Raw genomic sequence first — 21664 nt, 5'->3', positions numbered from 1 at the left:
AAACAATAACAGATGTAGATAACATTTCAATTAAAATTAAGATTAGCAATTCAAATTGAACTTTGATACTTCCGGTTATACGCTAACCATAGATAACAATTGAAAACTCGTTCTCTTCTTATTGCTCATCTTTATTTTCAAAGTGACACTTTCAAGGTAACATCAAAATACGTTACTTTTGTCATACTGAACTTTAGACAGGTCCAATGAAACAACACAACCGTCCCATTGCTCATTTTTAATTTTTCTAAAGAAGATTTCTGAGGAAGAGGGCGGAGTCACACTGCTAGTTTTCGTATATAAACGAAATGTTGACTCCAGCCAACTCAACTCGTCTTCATCATGGGAAACACGAATACTATTCCTGTGGTTTCACAAGTCAAATCCACTATTCAACTTGTCACTGGAGACGTCGAAGGAGCTGCGAGAACTCAGGAGAGATTTTTTCACGAAGGAATCGGAGTTTCTCAGGTAGGTCATTTGTAGAAGTCTTGTTTAATTGTGAATTAATCTAAGCTGACTGCTGTTGCCTATGCTGCGACTGGGAATGTTAAAAAAGCAGAAGAAACATTCGATCGAGGTATGAATACTATTTCAAGTGCAGTGGATGGAATACCTGTCGTTGGTCACGTGAAAGGTAATTCATGTGATTGCTTACTGTGGGCTTATTTTAGTAATGTTGGTGTGGTCAAAAATAGTTTTAAGTTTTTTTTTATTGGAGTAAGCAAACTCCTGAAATAAATTATATGTTCAGACGGTTTACAGCACGACGAGAAATGTGACTTTCTGAAAATTTAGCAACAATCTTTGTAGATTGTAATCATTTATTGGCCGCTTTAAAACAAAGTGCGAGAACAAAATGAGAAAAGGGAAATGTGTCCGCCTGGATGTTTACACTCCCGCGGGACAGATGGTAATTAATCTTGTTGGTCGTAAAACTGGGGGTCTCCCACACTGCGAGATAGAACTACACGATTTATTTCAATTCTTTTATTTTCGAAAATTTTGAAAAATTCTGCTGAAATTTTCAAAAAAAAAGTACCAAAATAGTCATTTTGAATTTTTCCTGGAATTTTTCATAGTTTTGTACTCTTTGTACTCAAAACACGCTTCTGGGGGTATACATATTTAACTACTTTTTTCGTTCAAATAATTTTTAGATTTTTTTCGAACTTTTTTCGGAAAATTGTATTGTCGCGACAAAAATGTTCCGACATTTTTTACCGACGCGTGTTTGCGGACTTAGTGCTAAATTATTAAGTTTTGCACTGAGTTCGCAAACACGCGTCGGTAAAAAATGTTGGAACTTTTAACTGTTAAGTACATTCTGTACAATTTATGTTCGAAAATGTTTTTATTTGCCAAAAAAGTTATACTCATTTTTTCTGAGAATCACTTCTTTCTTCTGTATCAAAAAATCAATTTCTGCCCAAAACTCACGGCTAATAAGACATTTATTTTTTACAGTTCTGATGGATTGGATTTTTCAATCCAATAGCCTTAAAAAACCTGGATTTTCAGTGCAAAAAATGTAAAATTGAAATAAAACTACCTTTGATGAAGGGTTCTATCAAAAAATGATCAACTACAAAAATGAAAGGCAATTTTTAGCCGAAACAAATTGTATTTTCCGAATTCTAGGAGCTGTTCACTATGCGATGGGAGACGGTGATAAAGGGGATCGTTCAATGTTATCTGCAAGCAGAACTGCCAGTGTCATGGTGGGCGGAGCCGCAGGTGAAAAAAATTTCACAATTCTGGTAATAAACTCAATAATCTCCTTTCCCCTCCAGGTTTTGTAGTTGGTGGTCCAGTAGGCGCAGTGGCAGGCGGTATGGCAACAGGAAGTTCGTTTGATATAGGCCACACAGTGATCACTGATAAGTAAGTAGGCGTGAGTAGACATCCGGATGAATAGACAACTTTCAGACCACAAGGTTACATAGGAGCTGTGGGGGAATTTGTGGAGAAACCATCGGCTGGCGCGCTTTTCGACGCTGTCGCTGCACCTGTCGGTGATGCAATGGCTGGTTCTCAAGGAGCCAATATTCTTCAGTCGGCGAAAGCATGGAGACTTACGGCACAGGCGAAAACGGCGTTAGCCAAAGCTGAAGCAATGAGTGAAGGAGGCGGATATACAAATGGACAGGTGCAGGCGCAGTACGATGTTGCACAGAATCTAATCAACAAGGCGGAGAGCATTAGAACTGGTTGGTTTCTGATCTAGTTATAGGAATATATACAGTACGTCGTAATGAACTTTGGCCGTTTTCAGTTGAAATTGGCCAATTTTAAGAGTATGTCATGGTTATACTGATTTTCGCATCAAATAGGCTTTTAATGGATCATACAGATCAAAAATAGAGCTCTATTATTGTAGATGACAACTTTTTTGTACGGACACTCTCTAGAGAATTAAGGTCATTTTAAGTAGGCAACTCAAAATCGCACTATTTTGCACTGAAATTGGTCGATTTTAGGGAGCAATTACTTTGTCGATATGTAACTTGCTGGGGAGTGCCCGTACAAAAAAGTCGTCAACTACAAAAATGGAGTTCTATTCTTCAGACTTGTCAAAAATCGGGCCGAGATTTTTCTTGACCCGACACGGTCGGCCCAGATTCAAAAATGGGTACCCATTTCTACCAATTTTTTAAAAAATTTATATTTCCAAAAAATTTCCAAAAAAAAGTTCAAAAACACAAAATTTTTGGAAAAAATGTTTCAAAACGGGCCGAGATTTTTCCTGATTTTGGCCCGGCCCGTGACAAGTCTGATATTCTTGGTCTGTACGATCTATTAGAAATTTACTTGATGGGACAATCACAGATACCATGACACACTCTCAAAGTTGGGCATTTTCCACTGATAAGTGCAAAAGTTGAGAGCTTTTTGTCCGGTACTGTGGTTATAGGAATATTTACAGTACCCCTCAATGTGTTACAAACTTTAGCAGTTTTTAGTGAAAAATGACAAATTTTGACAGTGTATTTCGGCGTCATCTAATTGTCCGATAAATTTCTCAATTCTTTATACGCTGAACAGAGCAATAATTGAACTTCATTTTTGTAGTTGATTTTTTTTCCATTTTTTTGATAGAACCCTATTGGAAAAAAAATGTGAGCCGTCAAAGGAAGTGCTTTCGTATAACTTTTTTGCCGAAAACAACATTTTCGAACAGAAACTGCTACAATATTTAGAAAAGAAGAATTGGCTGAAATGCCTGAAAATCTCAAACCCAGTTTTTCTGTATCAAAAAAGTCAAGTTCTGACCAAAATTCACGTTTTCTGGATATAAAATGACAAATTTTATTTTCTACAATTCTTATTGACTTTTCCAAAAAAAATATCGAAAAATTCAAAAAATTATCGACCGAAAACCAAAAACAAAATATCAAAAAAACGGTTAAAAATGCGTTTTTTGTGGACAAGTATCTTTAATTTGTATGAAAACTTTAATTATTATACTCTCAGAAACCTGTTTTGAGTGAAAAGTTGCAAAAATTCTAGAAAAAATCAAAAATCAACGTTTTTGTTACTGAGTTTTCCAACATTTCAGCAGAATTTTCCCAAATTTTTCAATTTTTTCACGAAAACTATCCAAAATTTAGTGTTCAAAAATTTTGTTATAATATTTAGAAAAAAAACAATGGCTGAAATGGCTGAAACTCTTAAAATAAATCTCAGACAAAACTTTACAGGTTTCGGCTCATAAGATAGAGAATTTTATTTTTTGAGTGATGGAATCTTTTGTAATCCAAAAAACCTGAAAATACTGGATTTTCAGTTCAAAAAATAATATGATTGATTGGCTGGCGCGCTTTTTGACGCTGTACCAGTCGGTGATGCACTCACTTGTTATCAAAAAAGCCAAATTGCAGGATCCGTGCAGAATGCTGCCGTACGATCGGTGGACGCATCGGCAGAAGCAGCGACGCTTATGGAACAGGCATTCGCGGAGATGGAAAAAGCAGAACAAATGGTAGACGCACGCCGTGCAGGAGCCGGATACACTGAAGGACAGGTGATAGCACAGGGAAAATATGCACAAAGTTTATACAACAAAGCTGAGAGCATTCTAACTGGTTAGTTTCTGACCTTATGAGATTGTGTACGGCACCGGCCAAAAATCTATCATATTATGCTTTTTTCAGTTGAAAATGTCCAATTTTGAGATTGTGTCATAGTAAAACTAACTGTCCCATCAAGTAGATTTTTAATGGATCATACAGACCAAAAGTAGAGCTTCATTTACGTAATTGACAACTTTTTAGTACGGACACTCCCTAACAAGTTACATATCGTCAAAGTAATTTTGCCCCCTCAAATCGATCTATTTCAGTGCAAAATAGTGCGGTTTTTGAGTTCTCGTCTAAAAATGACTATAAATCTATAGGGAGTGCTCGTACAGAAAAGTTGTGCAGTACAAAAATGGAGTTCTACCTTTGTTCTGTTTGATCCCAAAAATCTATTTTGTGGGACAGTTAGTCTTACCATGACACACTCTCAAAGTTGGGCATTTTCAACTTGAAAAGGCAAAATATGATAGATTTTCGGCCGGTACTGTATATCTGTTTGCAGGAGGCAAGCCAGTTCCGGTCTTTGATCCAAAATTAGAAAGTGGAGGAATAAAATGCCCCGGCGTTACTGGTCCTGCAGTTATTGCCGTCAACTCAAGAGCAGAACAACAAGAAAAGTGCCAAGTGTCAACAACAGTTTCATCTTCTTCATCACCTACCACCTACTCATATTCATTTGTTTCCGATGGTTATAAGTCTTCACCAACTTTGGTCAATGAATGCAAACTTTCGCTGACCGAAGTGAAGTATTATCAAGCGTTTCAGTCGGTTCTGGAAGCATACGGTATGCTACAAAAGTGAAGACTTGCTGGGGAACGTTCTATAGCTATTTTTCAATTTTTGAATTTTTTGTATATTCTGAATTTTGAATATCGGGGTTAGAGACGCAGAGTGTCTGGTATCTCCGCGCTCTGACCTCCAGCCCGAGGGGCTAAAACTACTGTAACTTCGTCAGAAACGGTCCAATCGATCTGAAATAAAAATAGTATGATTCAGGAAATTGAGGGCTCTCAGATGAGTATAATCATGACCACTTTTGAAAAATTTCGGGTTATTTCAAGTTTTTGTAGTCTATTTTGTAGTGACAGAGGTTTTTTTTCAGCGATTTCGACTTACTTTAGGTATTTTCAGCTTGAAAATAACATGAAATCTTGAATAATACCAAAGGTACAGGTTTTCGAAGCATTTCGAAAATTCAAAAAAATCACGAAAACTACCGTAACCCTGTCAGTTTTGTTTCAAACTTAATGCAACTGTAGTTTTCGTGGTGGGCCCTCCCCCCGATTTTGAGCAAACCTAGGCATGATTATACTTTTTTGAAAGCTCTCAATCAGGCTTGGTCGGAGAAAAATTTTCGGAGAATCGGAGAATCGAAATTTTCTCCGAAAAAAAAAGTCGGAGAATCGGATATCCGACTTTTTCTCCGAAAAAAAAAGTCGGAGATTCGGATATACGAAATTTTCTCCGACTTTTTTTCTCGGAGAATCGGAGAATTTCGGATAATTTCGGAGAATCCAAAAATGTTCCCAAAAATGCTTCTAAAACGGATTTTCTGTTGCGTTTTTCAGAATTCACCTTTCTAAAACATGTTTTATCAACATTAAAAGCGATTACCAGTAGAAATATCACCAAAACAGAGTTTTGAGTGTCGTCGTCTCCGGTATTCTCCGAAATTCTCCGACTTTTTTTTCGGAGAATCGGATAATTTCTCCGAAATGAAAAGTCGGAGAATTATCCGACGGATAATTTCTCCGAAATGAAAAGTCGGAGAATTATCCGACGGATAATTTCTCCGAAATGAAAAGTCGGAGAATTATCCGACGGATAATTTCTCCGAAAAAAGTCGGAGAATCGGAGAATCGGATTATCCGATTCTCCGACTCCGACCAAGCCTGCTCTCAATGCGCTGATTCCAAAAATCCTGTGAAACTAGAGCATGAGCTCTCGGGCACCGGGTTACCGTCAAAAAGCAAAAAAACGCTGTAATTTTTGAATTGAAATGAATGGGTTTTTCAAGATATACAACATTTGTCCGTTTTTTCTAAAATTTCTAAAAAATTTCTGTTTTCAGAAAAATTCGATCCATTAATCGACCTATCCAAATATATTATCGGGTGCAAGCAGATTCTGAAAGGATGTTGGAGAGAAAGTGATCCGAACTACGATGAAGTTCACAAAACAAATATTTGAAAAGAAGAACGAACTGAAATATGATTATAAAACAATGTCAGTAGTTTGTTATCTTTATTCTTCTGCTGTGGCTGAGGAGTATGAAGAAGACAATCCATTGAAAGGGTTTCAAGTGAGTTTGTTTAAATTTTATAGACGTTTTCGAAAATTACTATCATTTTGCACAGATTGTCCTTCGACTACAGTACGAAAGAATGGGCTCCTTGCATATTCTTCTTTCACACCCTCAAGACTGTCAGACACTTTTGAAGGATCTCGATACATCTTTGTTTCCGGATTATCAAGAGGAGGTGTTCAATAGACAAAAGCCGCTCACAGAGATCGAAAAAGATGATTTTTATAAGCGCGCTATTGATGTACATATATAGAAGATTGGTCTTAGAACAACTTTTTGTTTACAGCACTACGTCAAAAATCCATCGGAGCGTGCAAAAATGCTTGCCAATGAACTCCGGCTGATCGCTTACCTGACAACACAGATTACGCCGCAAAACTCTGCGTTTCACCAGTTCTATCTTCAAGATGGTACATACGGAAGAAGATTGAGGTATTTTTCGATGGGGAAGCTCATGGAGTCAGTTTGGAGTTATGTGACATGATCTATACCATTAGAAAGCTGAAAAAATGTTGATTCCAAATATATATTTAGTTGTTGCCATCAAGGCCGGGTATTCGAGAAAAATTAAGTCGAAGTTCTGAAAAAAGCAATTTTTTTGCAATTTTCAAATTTGTGTATCTTTCTGGAAACTTAACCACATTTCGGGTTTTTGGACGATAAGACATTCGGACACACCGACAAATAGATAGACACAAAATTTGTGTTCTTGATAAAGCCTTAGGCCTAAAACCCTATTTTGCCCTCGATGCCTAGTATTCGAGAAAAACAAGCTCACATTTTGGCAAAATAGAGAATTATTACTCTAAAGCTTGAGGCCTATAGTTCCAAGTACCTTAAAACGTAATTTATATGAAAAACCCAATTCGAGACCTTCAAAATTATATCAGTACCTCAATATTTGGTTGAGTTTTCAGAGAGTTGAGAGTTAGAACGATTTAAAGAAAAATAGCGCTGAAATTTTTATTTTGTTCAAAAAATTTCGTTGAAAAAAGTTAGAACACAAATTTTGTGTTTATCTGACTGTCGGTGTGTCCAAATGCCAAAAAATCCCAAAATTTGGTTATGTTTCCAAAAAGTTACAAAGATTTGAAAATTGCAGGAAAAATTACTATTTTTTTCGTGTTACTGAACTTTGACCTTGCTTTTTCTCGAATACCAGGCCTCAACGGCAGAAACCAAATATATACTTGGAATCTGCGTTTTTCCAGCTTTCCAATGATATCAGTCTGAGAAAATTCCAGAGTCGTCTTCAACGTGCTAACGGTAGCTAAAGAACGTGTTGAACTGTGTCTCTGTTTGAGTTGTACCCCCAAGCCACGGAATAGCGCTATTGTCTACGAATCGCCGAACAGAAAGGGTGTCGAACGTGACTGTTATGAGATTATCACTGCTTTTATTTACTAGTAATTTCTATTTATGCCCAATTTCCATTATATCAAAATCTACGAATCACTAAACTAGGCACCCACACCTTTTAATTGAGTAATGTGTGTTGATTGAGCTTTCCCTAATATTTATTTCTTTATATTTTTGTCCTATCTTTATTTTTTCATATTTTGTAAAAACTTGAAAAAAACCTGTGAAATAAAACATTTTAAACTGTAGCCCAACATTTGTTCCGATCGTATCTTTGGTATGTGGGAATTCTGGGTCAACGACTGCAAACGGTCAATTATAAATTAGAGCATTTCTTTCTGGGTTGAAAAAGTAAGAAAACAACAATTTTCAACATTTTCAGTAAATGACATTATACACACATTTAAACACGAATGACTGAAATTTTTACTCAAAAAAAAAGGTGAGAAATTATCAAAATTAACCATTTCAGCAAAATCTCACAATTCAATATAGACGATGATTGAAATATTAAATAAACCTCTTTTTAAAAATGTCTGAAACCGAGTCACAACGTTTTTCCGAACAACAGTTTAGAAAAAATACATGTAAACGTTTTGAAATGTTATTTTCTCGGGTTTTAGCCATTTTTTTTTTGCAAAACACATAAATCAAAGTCTCAAAATGTTTGAATTAACATTAGGAAGGGTGAGGAATGTCACTTGCAGAATTTCAAAATAGCAACACGATAGATCAAATGTCAATCAAAATTAAGATGAGCAACTTCAATTTCCTCAGTTTCGATTTAGCATATAAGGAAGACTCATACTATCCATTCAGGCCACTTTATTACTCTGCCATGTGTTTCCCACCATCTTGCGGCACTTGCAAAGCTCCAATGTTTGAAGAATTCAAATTCTTCTCGAGTAAGTTAGTGGCTTTGAAAATAGTGTAGCCTGTCATAAATCATTAGAAAGCTGAAATCATGATAAATTTGAAAACTGACAAAATTCAGCTGGAAAAACGTACGTCTGCTTCATTTGTGGAAAGAAGGAAAGCTACCCCCATGGAGTCATTGTGAGTTTATTTCTAAGAATACCATAATTATTTATCAATGCTTTTCAGTTTTAATAAGGAACAACTCTTCAATCAGATGGCGACGTTGAATTATTATTTTTCCCGCAAATAAAAATTTTTTCGGAGATAATTTCTTGTTTTTTCTTTTATTATTATTGCTACGCCTGCGACTGGTTAATAAATGATAAGCATTCGATGATTGACGTTGTCTGTATGATGAGGATTCCTCTTGGCACAGTTGCAAAAAGTTGTTTCAATCCGAACTCTTTTTATAGCATATGTACCCCTATGGTAGTAATTTACAAACAATATGTCACCAGTCCCCTATGACGTCATCCTAGAAAAATATGACCAATAATAGACTTTTCACCCAAAAATTCATAAAAGGTTCAATTTTCCAGATAATTTTGGAAAAAAAAATTGATTTTTTTTGTTTTTCCAACTTTTCTCGAAAAATCCCACTAGAAGTACTCAAGTTTCAAATTGTATTCGTATTGTTCGTGCATTTCGGTGTCATCTGATTTTCTGACGAATCAGTTAATTTTTGTAGTTGTCCATTTTTTGTAGGTACTCTACCTGGAAAGGTACAGACTGTCAAAGTTTTTTGTCGGTTACGGGGGGAAATGATGACCTGTAACTTACATGATAGTGTCCCTATAAAAATGATGAACTCTGAATCAGACAAAGGTCGCTCTAAAATAAAAGCTTCCAACGTGACATTCCACGTTTTCTTTTTCTGTTCATTGCCCTACCAAGATCACAACAATATTCATTTCCCATGTCCTTCTCCGTAATATTTCATCCGTCTCCAGATGACAAGTTTGGAGAAATCGACAATGAGTTTCAAGAGCATGCCCACCGACTCAGGTACCGTGTCCCGTTCTGAGCAAACATTGATAACTAACTATCTCCAGGAAATCGCGAAAACTATTCGTTGACCCGGAATTTCCACATAACAAAGATTCGATCGGAACGAATATGGAGGAATCGGAGGACTTGACTCCAGTTGCATGGTGGGCACCTCATCAACTAATTAACAATTATGCGACAAGTTTATTGAAAACTACGGCTGCAATGCATAGTTATATAGACAACAATAAAGCGATGAGAGCCAAGGACCCAGCTTGGAAACCAGATTCAAATTTATTTGAGAAGGCGTTGCATAACTGTAACAAGATCCGGTCTACGAAATGGAGTGTTTACGACAATCCATGGCCGTTTCATGTTGGTGAGGGATATCTTGACGACGCTTGGTTATTGGCACCGTTAATGTGTATTGCTAGACGGAAGGAGATATTGGAACATGTTCTGCCGGATAGGGATTATATAAAAGATTGTGGGATGGTACAGGTTAGGTGAGTAAGGCGAAATGTCAAAAAAAAAAATTTTTACTAAAATTTTTGGGGGAAAAAATTTGAAAAAATAACAGTTTTTGATGTCCAAAACCACTAGATTAACATTAAAAAGACTTTCGAAGCAATCAAAAAAGTTTTGACCCCACGCGGGGCTCGAAACTTCAGAAATTTTATGGAAAATCTGAAAATCATAGTGAAAACCGCTGAATCTCCCGGAATTTTGAGATGTTAAAAAAATAAATTTCTCAAAAATCCTCAAAACGTCAAAAATATACAAAAATTGACTACTAAGAATACCAAAAAGCCATCAGTAAGCCTTGTAGAACAAGCAAAAAATTTTGACCCCACGCGGACTCGAACCGCGGAAAATCACTGGATTTCGAGATATGGCAGAATATGTCAGATAAAAATTTTTTTGATGTGAAATTTTTTTCCAAAACATGATTTTTTGTCAAAAATTACCAAAACCCCATCATTATGAGGCTCAAAACTCCGCATTTTTTCTGAGAATTTGTATTATCTTCACTAATTCCAGACTATTCATCAATGGAAAGTGGGAAGTGCTCAAATTGGATTATTTTATTCCCAAAAGTTATGGCGTTCGCACTATCTATGCGAATATAATTCAATGTCAGTTATGGGTGGCGTTAATCGAAAAAGCGTTTGCAAAAGTCAAAGGAAATTATGGGAATCTGGATGAAGGCAGTTGTGAAGAGGCGTTCACTTATTTGACCGGTTGTCCATGTAGATCACAAAAATCGATAAAGAAATGGATGAAGTGAAGCTTTGGAAGGAGCTGATGGGTTATCAGTAAGTCAATGAAGTTAATGTGTAGATCAAAAATCTATTTCAGCTCTAACGGACACCTTCTTGCCGCTAAAACGAGTCGTTGTGATGTGAATAGTGAATTGTCGATATTAGATGTTAAAGAACACGATGGAAATCGATTGATTTTAATTGGAAACTCATGTGTGGATAAATACAAGGAAAATGTCGAGTTACCCGCTTACGAGGATGGTAGGTCAACAATTTTTTGTTGTTGAAATTAATACTTAGAGCATCTGTAACGCGTTCACTAGTTGCTAACAGAGTTGTGCGGAATTCCGACTTCCGTCATTCCATAACTGTGAAATCTTTACTATTAACAAACACCAAATTCTGTGTGTATGTGTGTATGTCGCCGATCCTACCGCCCTTCCTACTGAACACGATTTTCTTCAAAATTGGACCAAAAGATCAGAAATTTTCCCCTCGCAATGCCCGTCTATTTTTTTAGTTAGAATAGGTCTCAACTAGGTCACTAGGTGAAAATTGCGGTTTTCAAGCCTTTCAGTGGCTTTCGTTTCCAAAATAGGGAAATAGGAGTTCACGGGGAAAATAATTATAGAACTTTTTCATTCTTCAAATTAATTCATTTCTTCAAATTGTGGTGTAGAAAAGGAGGTTTAGTCGCCGTTAGGCGACGTGAACCGACTGGTTTAGGAAGATTACATTTCGCAGAAATACATGGAAAAAAATGATTTGAAAGGACAAAAAATAGGCTTTTCTTCAGTCAAAAACTAATTTTCCACTGATTTTTGCTCCAGATTCTCCATGAAATTTCTGAAGTTTCGAGCCCCATATTGATAAGGTTCTAAAAATTTGGATTTACAGGTGGCGCAGTGGGTAAGAGTGATGGCTGGGGGACCTGAGTACCGGGGTTCGAGCCCGTATAGCGTCAAAATTTTTTTTGCTTGTTCTGCAAGGGTTACTGATGGCTGTTTGGTATTCTTAGTAGTCAATTTTTGTATATTTTTGACGTTTTGAGGATTTTTGAGAAATTTATTTTTTTTAACATCTCAAAATTCCGGGAATTTCAGCGGTTTTTACTATGATTCAACTCCTGGTCCAGACGTCCGCAAAATTCAGATTTTCAGCCAAAACATCATGATAATGTCCTTAAAATCCGTCCAGAATTCCAGAATTCTTCAAATTTTTTGGTTTCCAGTGTCTATCTGTGTGTCCGGATGTCTCATTTTACGTGTTTTTGAGCCTAATCTTGTCAATTTGGTTAAATCTAAAGAAAACGGCCAAAATACATTCAGAATAAATCATTTTTCGTATATTAACGATTTTATACTCACAAAAACATTAAAAAATTGAAAAATTCGCAAATATTTTGACCCAAAACTTTGTACTTCCGACTTCCGACTTCCGTTTTCGAAAAATACACTTCCGCACAACTCTGGTTGCCAAGTGCGTTCAATTGTTAGTCGAGCTTGTAGATCAAATTAAGGGCTTCATTTTTGTAGCCCAGCGGCGTTGCCTAGCAGAGTTGCATGGAATTCCGGCTTCCGACTTCTGACTTCCGGATAAGAAATGTTCACTTCCATGCAACTCTGGTGCCTAGGGTGATTTCAATCCAAAATAGTGCCTCAGGGATTTTTTTTTCCATTTCCGACTTTTTTTTTCATTTCCAAAATTTTACTTCCTACTTTCGTTTTTTGTTCCAGAAGTATCTTCCAAATTCGACTCTCTTGATAAATCGCTGGCGTCAACGAAATTGTTCTGGATGGAAATTACGCATTTCATTCAACATTTCGATTTGATCTACGTGTGTGAGTACCAGAAGAAATGGTATGAGAAGAGGCTCACTCAAACAGTCGAAACAAATATAGGGAATGTGGAGGAATGGATGTAAGTGAGGGGATTGGTCGGATAAAAACCCGAGTTGTACGGAATAGCATTTTTCGACTTCCGGAATCCGGAATCCGGAACCGAAATGACAAATAACCCGGAATTCCGGAATTTCTGAATCCGGAATCCGGATTCCAGACAACTCTGATAAGAACCATAAAAATGGTTCTTATCCGGGGGGTGACGCAGTTCTAAAAGAGGACAATAAAAAAGTTTCAGTGTACTCCAACTCAACATACAAGAACGACAGGAAATCAGTGTAGAAGTTGCGGACTCTTTGTTGGGTGAGTTTTGAAATGTCCTGAATCGTTGGAAATGGCTCTTAGGGATATTATGAACACATTGCAACTTTATTCAAAACCAGGGACAATTTGAAACCGAGACGTTTCAAAACTTTAGAAATATGTTTTTGTCACTTTTAAACCTTAGAAACCTCAAAATCTCAAAAAAAAACCCACATTCTTTAGCTTAAAAACGTTCCGGAAGGTCATGAAGTCAGTTTAGAGTTACCTATATGATTTGAAAGCTGAAAAAACACTGATTCCAAATATATATTCAGTTTTTGCCTTCGAGGCCTGGTATTCGAGAAAAACGGAGTCAAAGTTTGTACTAAGGTTTGGGTCACAGGGATCCAAGTACCTTAATATGTAGTTTATATTTTTTAAAAACCAAGTTAAGATCTTCAAAATTATGTTATTTCCTTAAGATTTTGTTGAGTTTTCAGAGAACTACAGTACCGGACAAAAAGCTATCAACTTTGGCAGTTTTCAGTGGAAAATGACTAACTTTGAGAGTGTGCCATAGTAATTCTGATTGTCACACCGAGAAAACTTTTAATGAATCATATAGATTGAACGTAAAGCTCCATTTTTATAGTTGATGACTTTTTTGTGCGGGCAATTCCTAGCTAGTTACACATCGACAAAGTAATTTCTCCCTCAAATCGACCAATCTCAGTGCAAAATAGTGCAAATCGTCTTAAAATGACTATAAGGAGTGTCCGTACAAAAAAGTTGTCAACTACAAAAATGGAGTTCTACGTTCAATCTATATGATTCATTAAACATTTTTATGGTGTGACATTCAGAATCACTATGGCACACTGTCAAAGTTGGTCATTTTCCACTGAAAACTGCCAAAGTTGATACATTTTTGTCCGGTACTGTATATCATTGAAAAGCTGAAAAAACGCTGATTCTAAATATATATTCAGTTTTTTCCCTCGAGACCTGGTATTCGAGAAAAACGGGGTCGAAGTTTTCTTTAGTTTGTTTTAGGCTTAAAACTTGGGTCCCAGGGATCCAAGTACCTTAATATGTAGTTTATATTTTAAAAAAACCAAGTTAAGAGCTTCAAAATTATATTAATACCTTAAGATTTGGTAGACTTTTCAGAGAACTAGAAGGGTTTTTTTTAAAACGCAGAAGTTTTTTTAATTCGTTGAAAAAAGTTCGGCTTTTGAGCCTAAGGCATCACCAAATAACACAATTTTTGTGCCAATCTGTCTGCCGGTGTGTCCGAATGTCTGAATGCTCGAAATTTGAAAAATGCTTTCTGGAAGTAACAAAAATATGAAAATTGCAAAAAAAAATTGCAAAATTTTTTCGGGTTTCTCGAATGCCAGACCTTGAGGGCAGCGTTTTTTCAGTTTTCTAATGATATACTGACTCCGTGACCATCCCAATTGAAAAACGTCTTAAAACGCCTCTTTTTCAGACAAAAATGTCTATTTCATGAGTATCTACAAAGCCACCGCCGATAACCAGTGTGGAGATCTGGTGGAGACAGTCCACGACTGGAATTATTCTATTTCTTGCGGACCCATATTTCTAGAACCTGGCTCTTATTTTGTTGTGCTCACGGAGCCTTACGATCGAACGAACCACAAATTCGAATGGATCATCAGAAGGTATGTGAACAAGTGAGAGTAGTACAGTAACCCTTTTTTTATGTTTTTGCAGTTCGATTCCACTCAACACTCATTCAATATCCTTCGATAGAATTGACAAGACGTGTCTTGAACTGGCTCGTCAAAATATGCACTCGATTATTGAGAAATATGATGAACGGGAAACTATTGAGAACATTGTTTGACGATGCCCGTATTTTTTGAGGCGGAGCCTAGTTTTAGTTAATTTTGAAAAAAATAAACGTGACTTGCTTCATTTTATTTTGACAGACAAATTCGAAAAATTCTGCACATTTTGAGTTAAAAATCAGTGAAATCCGATGAAAATTTCAAAAGTTACAGAATTTCGAAACATTTCGAAAATTCAAAAATATCACAAAAACTACCGTAATCTGGTCTGTTTTGCTTCAAACTTAATGAAACTTAGATATTCGGAATCAGCAAGTCAAGACGCTTCGAATGAGTATAATCATGACTAGGTTTGAAGAAAATTGGGTCTCGCCACGAAAACGGTCTCGGGTTACTGTAGTTTTCGTGGTGAGACCCAATTTGTACGGAATATGGGCGTGATTAAACTTTTCTGAAAGCTGAGAATGAGCTGAGTTCAAAAATATAACTTACATCAGGTTTGACTTTAAATTCAGTCAGATACAGCAAATTGAAAATTTTCAGATTTTCGAAGATTTTCGAAAATCTGTAACTTTTTGAATTTTAATCCGATTCTGTTGATTTTTATCTTAAAATGATCATCAATCTGATAAAAAAGTTTATTTTTATTTTTTATACAAAAAATTTCGTGGCAAGACCCAAAAGGAGTAGTGAAAAGAGGTAATTTGAGGTGTAGATCACAAAAAAATCAATAATTAGCAGCGCCACCGCCACGTTGAATCAATTTAATCAATAAGTCATCCAGCTGCCATAAATCGAAAAATTGAATTTTCTGATGTGACTCGAGACATTCCATTCCGACCGCCTGTAATTTCAATTTTTCAATATTGAATAGGCCACGCCCACTCCACTTACAAAAATGCTGCTCATCATCAAAATGACATTTCCGATCCGCTGAGCAATTTCATCTTTTGTCATACCGAGTCTTTGATAATGGACGTTAAGCGCTCGAAGTATTGAATCCATATATTGATTCATGAATTTTTTGAGAGGCAGGGAGACGTCACAACACGCTGAAACTGAAGATTTTTGGGATTCAGAAACAAATTTAAAAAATTCCGCACATTTTGAGCCAAAAACCATTAAAAACTAATGGAAAATAACAAAGTTACAGAATTTTGAAATATTTCGAATTTCAAAGGAAAATTCAAAAAAACCCAAAAACCACCGTAACCCGGTCAGTTTTGTCTCAAACTAAACGAAACTTAGATATTTGGAATCAACGAGTCAAGACGCTTCGAATGAGTATAATCATAACTAGGTTTAAAGAAAATTGGGTCTCGCCACGAAAACGGTCTCGGGTTACTGTAGTTTTCGTGGTGGGACCCAATTTGCACGGAATAGGGGCATGATTATACTTTTCTGAAAGCTATTGGCAAGCTGATTTTGAAAAGATACAATTCTTCATGTTTGGATCAAAATTCAGTAAGATACAGCAATCGAAAAAATTCAGATTTTCGAAAATTCAAAAATTCAGAAAAACTACCGTAACCCGGTCAGTTTTGTCTCAAACTAAACGAAACTTAGATATTTGGAATCAGCGAGTCAAGACGCTTCGAATAAGTATAATCATGACTAGGTTTGAAGAAAATTGGGTCTCGCCACGAAAACGGTCTCGGGTTACTGTAGTTTTTGTGTTGGGACCCAACTTGCACGGAATAGGGGGCATGATTATACTTTTCTGAAAGCTCTCGACGTGTTGATTCTGAAAATATAAGTTTTCTAAAATTTGACTCAAAGCTCAGTGAGATACAGCAAATTGAAAATTTTCCGATTTTCAAAAATTTTCGAAAATTTCGAAAATCTGTAACTTTTTGAGTTTTTGTCCGATTTTGTTGATTTTTGTTTCAAAATAATCGAATTTTTGTTTTCTAGCTATTAAAAATAGTTTAAGCTTCAAAATCTCCACCTCTTAATCTGAAACTCCCAGTTTTCTTTTCAGTCACAGTTTTCGTGGTGAGACCCCACCCGACTCACTTGACGACTTAAACGAAACCAACGCCTTCAAAAGTACAAATTCCACAAAACTCAAATTTATCGCATTCATTGAGACGCACACCTCATTCACCAGTCTCTCCATTAGTGGGCGGTACAGTCTGAAAATAATTTTTCAAAAAAATAATTTTCCTTTTTATCTAATAATAACCAAACTCACTTAGTTTTCAAATCCGAACTAATACAATCTTTTTCGTCCTCCCATCCAGTCTTGTCACCTGGCTGCGCACCAACATACATTCCGTTGAACATTACGAATCTGAAATTTCGTCGGGTGAACAATTTTGGGATCCGAAAACATTGAAATTGGAATCAGCGTGTTTTCAGCTTTCAGAAAAGTATAATCATGCCTACATTCAGAACAAATTGGGTCCCACCACGAAAACTACAGTAACCCGAGACTCTTTTCGTGGTGAGACCCAATTTTCTTCAAACCTAGTCATGATTATACTCATTCGAAGCGTCTTGACTTGCTGATTCCGAATATCTAAGTTTCATTGAGTTTGAGGCGAAACTGACCGGGTTACGGTAGTTTTTGTGAATTGGATCCCACGACGAAAACTACAGTAACCCGAAAGTTTTTGAAAATTGGTCATGATTATAGTCATCTGAAAGCTCGTACTTTTCAGAATCCAATTATTTACATATTTCAAGCCAAAAAATAATGAAAACCCAAAAATTCAGGAGAATTCCGAAAAATTTCAAAAATTATATTTTTACAAATTTTGTCATATTTCAGTTATTTTCTAGTCAATAAATAGATTTTTTGTGGATAAGTTACTTTTCCAGACACATTTCAAATATTCTGCACATTCTGAGCCAAAATTATAAAAATAATTGAAAATTTCAAAAGTTACAGAATTTCGAAACATTTCAATATTCAAAAATTCAGAAAAACTACCGTAACCCGATCAGTTTTATTTCAAATTTAATGAAACTTAGATATTCGGAATCAGCGAGTCAAGACGCTTCGAATGAGTATAATCATGACCAGGTTCGGTCCCAACACGAAAGTAGGGTCTGCGCCTTTAAATTGGGTTACTGTAGTTTTCGTGGTGAGACCCAAAAATTTTCCAAATCTAGTCATGATTATACTCATTCAAAGCGTCTTGACTCGCTGATTCCGAATATTCAAGTTTCATTGAGTTTGAAGCAAAACTGACCGGGTTACGGTAGTTTTTGTGATGTTTGAATTTTCATTTGAAATTTGAAATTCTGTAACTTTGTTATTTCCCAATCAATTTTAATGATTTTTAGCTCAAAATGTGCAGAATTTTCTGAGTTTGTTTAGAAAAATAAAATCTATCAATTTCCACAGTCAACTCACTTCTCAGGCAGCCCCAATCGAAACGACAAGTAAGAGGGGTCGAGAATAGTGTGATACAGTACACATCGTCTCAAAAATATCATTCGGTCCCGCGTATTCAACAACTCGAAATGTCTCCAACCACGAAGCCACTCATAAATCAACAGAATCTGGGGACGGATCAATTTCTGGATTCCGGCGAAGGTGAGCGGTTGGAGGTCGGATAGAGAGTACGGCTGAAATAAATTATTATTTTCAAAAATTGAAAAAAAATACAATCGGAGGTAATTTTCACAGAAAATTCAGAAAATTTGGGAAGTTTTAAGCTAGAAATTATAGGGATACGTTAAGAACTCAAAAAGTTACGGAATTTCAAAAATTTTCAAAAATCTAAAAATTTCCAATTTGCTGTATCTCACTGAATTTTGAGTTAAATTACATGAAACTTGTATTTTTGAACTCAACTCATTCCCGGCTTTCAGAAAAGTATAATCATGCCTTGGTTTGCAGCAATTCGAGTTCCATGCGCCTTTAAATACGGGTTACTGTAGTTTTCGTGGTGGGACCCAATTTCCTCCGAATATATGCATGATTATACTTTTCTGAAAGCTGAGAATGAGCTGAAATCAAAAATTGAGGTTTTATGAAGTTTGGCGCAAAATTCAGGGAGTTACAGGAAATTGAAAAACTTTCAGATTTTTGAAAATTTTCGAAAATTTTCGAAAATCTGTAACTTTTTGAATTTTAGTCCGATTTTGTTGGTTTTAGTCTCAAAATGATCGGTTTTTATTTTCTAGCAAACAAAGATAGTTTTAGCTCCTCAAAAATCTTCACTTGCTGATCTGGAACTCTTAATTTTCGCATTCCAAAAATAATTATGTTGGGAATACTGTACCTCCCTTTAAACTGAAACTCACAATCTCATTCGCATTCTCGTTGGTCAACAATATCGAAATGCAACTATTCGAGCAATACAACAATTTCCGTCTCTCATTGAATAGCCGTTCTTCTCGAAGGAGATCTTCCAGTACTTGTTCCGCCTCGAAGTGTCTGCAAAGAAAATTATATGGAGTTTCAGATTTTTGAGATGCTGAAATCATTTCTAACAGCTAGGAATCAAAAAACCAATTGTTTTGAGACTAAAACCAACAAAATCGGACAAAAACTCAAAAAGTTACAGATTTTCGAAAAATTTCGAAAATCTGAAAATTTTCAATTTGCTATATCTCACTGAATTTCGAGTCACTTTTTGAGAACTAATATTTTTGAACTCAGCTTGTCCAGAGCTTTCAGAAAAGTATAATCATGCCCATATTCTGAACAAATTGGGTCCCACCACGAAAACTACAGTAACCCAAAACCGCTTTCGCGTCGAGACCCAACTTGAAGCAAAAATTATCAAGATTATAGTCATTTGAAAGGTTTCAACTTGCTGAATTAAAAAATTTAAGTTTCATTCAGTTTGAGACAAAACTGACCGGGTTACGGTAGTTTTTGTAATTTTTGAATTTTCGAAATTTTTCGAAATTCTGTAACTTTGGAAATTTTCATTGGATTTTATTGATTTTCAGCTCAAAATGTGCCAAATCTTTCGAGGATTCAATGAAAATCATTTTTGATCTACTCTTCCATACTCACAATGACATATCATTGCTGCAAATCGACACTTTCGGCGACATCGCTATCTCCTCACTGATCGACGAGGAGTACGATTGAGCGTAATGCATTTCTGGCGACGAATCCTCATAATTCTGCTCATCCTTCATCGCTACAGTAGGCTGGATTACTGTAGGAGGGGGCGGGGCTTCGGGGAATGCTTTGACACTGTTGTTATTGTTATACATAATCTTGCGACGGCCAGCGTTACAGTCGCGACGCGGTTGCACTGCGGCTCTGAAATTTTTTGGGGTACGGTAGGTCTGGATTACTGTAGTTACCTCTCCATTCCCATATTCAAACACTTTTGATATCGACAAGCACGGCAGATCACTCGCATCGCTGAAAAATCAATAAACGAAAAATGCGCCAACAAATTTTGCTGACGCATTTTTTGTGCCCAGTACCTACCGTAATTCACTCGACAATTATGATGATGACTGCACACAAAGTTGCGATTCAGGGTTACGGTACGCCGAAAAAACGCGGCGCACGCAGAACACGACGCCGCATTGAAATGATAGCCATTTGACGGGGCTCCACAGATGGTGCATTCTTTTTGCTGGCTGGAAGAGGAGGATGTGCTCCAGTCGGGTGTTTCTGGAATTTTGGTATTAGAAGAAGAGATTTGGAGTAATTTGAGCCAAAAATCTTCGAAAATTATTGAAAAACAAAAAAGTTGTAGAATTTCGAAACTTTTCGAAACTAGAGATATCTTAAAAGTGGTAGTATCTTGGCATGGCTTGAAAATATCTAGATGAAAATAACATTTTTGAGATCAGCGTGTTGAGAGCTTTCAGAAAAGTATAATCATGCCTAGTTTTAGAGTATATTGGGTCTCGACGCGAAAGGGGGCCGCCGGGGTACTGTAGTTTTCGTGGTGGGACCCAACTTGCTCCAAACCTAGGCATGATTATACTTTTTCGAAAGCTCTCAGCGATCTGATTCTGAAAATATAAGTTTAATAAAATTTGGATCATACTTTACCGGATTACGGTAGGTTTTTATATTTTGATTTTCGAAAAGTTTCGAAAATTTGTAACTTTCTTTATATTTATCACAGGAAAATGATTTTGGGCTTAAAATGTGCAGAATTTAGGTTTTAATCACGTTAAGTCATAAAATTTATTTTTCATGAGTACTGCCTAACTTCCAGCGATGATAATCAAAGTTATTTCAACAAATTTCAAAATTTTAAAAAATTTCAGAAATCTGTAGCTTTGCCATTATTTAAGATACAATACTATTTTTAAGCTTAAAAAAACAGAGTATAAACTAAACCTGCTGTCAAAAATAACTTATATCACTAAAAAACCAAACTACAAAAACTACAGTACCCCAGCAACAATTTTCGTGTCGGGACTCAAAAAATCACAAATTTTCAGAAAATTGTAACCGTAACCCAGTCAGAAATGCCGCAATGGTTTTGAAAATTGAATATTTGGATTCAGGAAAATTAGGGCTTTCAGGAAAGAATAATCATGACTACAACTTTTTTGGGTCCCACCACGAAAACTACAGTAACCCGAAAATTTTCAAAAGTGGTCATGACTATACTCATCTGAAAGCTCATATTCTCCTGAATCCAATTATCTAAGTTTTCGATTGATTGGACCATTTCTGACAGAGTTACGGTAGTTTTAGCACCTCAATTATTAGGTCAGAGCGCAGATATTAGGTCAGAGCGCAGACCAGACACTCTGCGTCTCTAGCCCCAAAAAAAAATATTTTCAGAATATAGGCATGATTATACTTTTCTAAAAGCTCTCGACGGGCCGATTCTAAAAATATACGTTTCAT

General features: G+C 36.2%; 5 protein-coding genes across 5 annotated transcripts; 4 read left to right on the top strand and 1 right to left on the bottom strand.

Moving 5' to 3' along the window:
• Positions 1 to 342: 342 nt before the first annotated feature.
• On the top strand, positions 343 to 6269 carry GCK72_011432 (uncharacterized protein; the record flags this gene model as incomplete). Its single annotated transcript, XM_053728442.1, has 8 exons — positions 343 to 471; positions 517 to 637; positions 1642 to 1737; positions 1794 to 1884; positions 1930 to 2210; positions 3882 to 4085; positions 4582 to 4863; positions 6151 to 6269. The coding sequence occupies 8 exons, from the start codon at positions 343 to 345 to the stop codon at positions 6267 to 6269; spliced, it is 1323 nt and encodes a 440-aa protein (XP_053588019.1).
• Positions 6270 to 6303: 34 nt separating this feature from the next.
• GCK72_011431 (uncharacterized protein) lies at positions 6304 to 7791 on the top strand (the record flags this gene model as incomplete). Its single annotated transcript, XM_053728441.1, has 4 exons — positions 6304 to 6381; positions 6437 to 6625; positions 6671 to 6816; positions 7629 to 7791. 4 exons carry the CDS (start codon positions 6304 to 6306, stop codon positions 7789 to 7791), a joined length of 576 nt encoding a protein of 191 aa, XP_053588018.1.
• Positions 7792 to 9577: 1786 nt separating this feature from the next.
• GCK72_011430 (uncharacterized protein) lies at positions 9578 to 10936 on the top strand (the record flags this gene model as incomplete). The annotated part of the gene is made up of 3 exons (XM_053728440.1): positions 9578 to 9666; positions 9714 to 10154; positions 10690 to 10936. The coding sequence occupies 3 exons, from the start codon at positions 9578 to 9580 to the stop codon at positions 10934 to 10936; spliced, it is 777 nt and encodes a 258-aa protein (XP_053588017.1).
• Positions 10937 to 10953: 17 nt separating this feature from the next.
• GCK72_011429 (uncharacterized protein) lies at positions 10954 to 14924 on the top strand (the record flags this gene model as incomplete). The annotated part of the gene is made up of 6 exons (XM_003099602.2): positions 10954 to 10964; positions 11008 to 11171; positions 12647 to 12830; positions 13050 to 13114; positions 14547 to 14739; positions 14792 to 14924. 6 exons carry the CDS (start codon positions 10954 to 10956, stop codon positions 14922 to 14924), a joined length of 750 nt encoding a protein of 249 aa, XP_003099650.2.
• A 671-nt stretch (positions 14925 to 15595) lies between these two features.
• Positions 15596 to 20204, bottom strand: GCK72_011428 (uncharacterized protein; the record flags this gene model as incomplete). The annotated part of the gene is made up of 8 exons (XM_053728439.1): positions 15596 to 15712; positions 15763 to 15920; positions 16885 to 17003; positions 17063 to 17161; positions 18230 to 18444; positions 19126 to 19258; positions 19847 to 20101; positions 20146 to 20204. The coding sequence occupies 8 exons, from the start codon at positions 20202 to 20204 to the stop codon at positions 15596 to 15598; spliced, it is 1155 nt and encodes a 384-aa protein (XP_053588016.1).
• Positions 20205 to 21664: the final 1460 nt, after the last annotated feature.

This window comes from Caenorhabditis remanei, chromosome III (assembly GCF_010183535.1).
Source record: "Caenorhabditis remanei strain PX506 chromosome III, whole genome shotgun sequence".
NCBI classification, from domain to species: Eukaryota; Metazoa; Nematoda; class Chromadorea; order Rhabditida; family Rhabditidae; genus Caenorhabditis; species Caenorhabditis remanei.
This window is presented reverse-complemented; position numbering and strand designations above follow the sequence as displayed.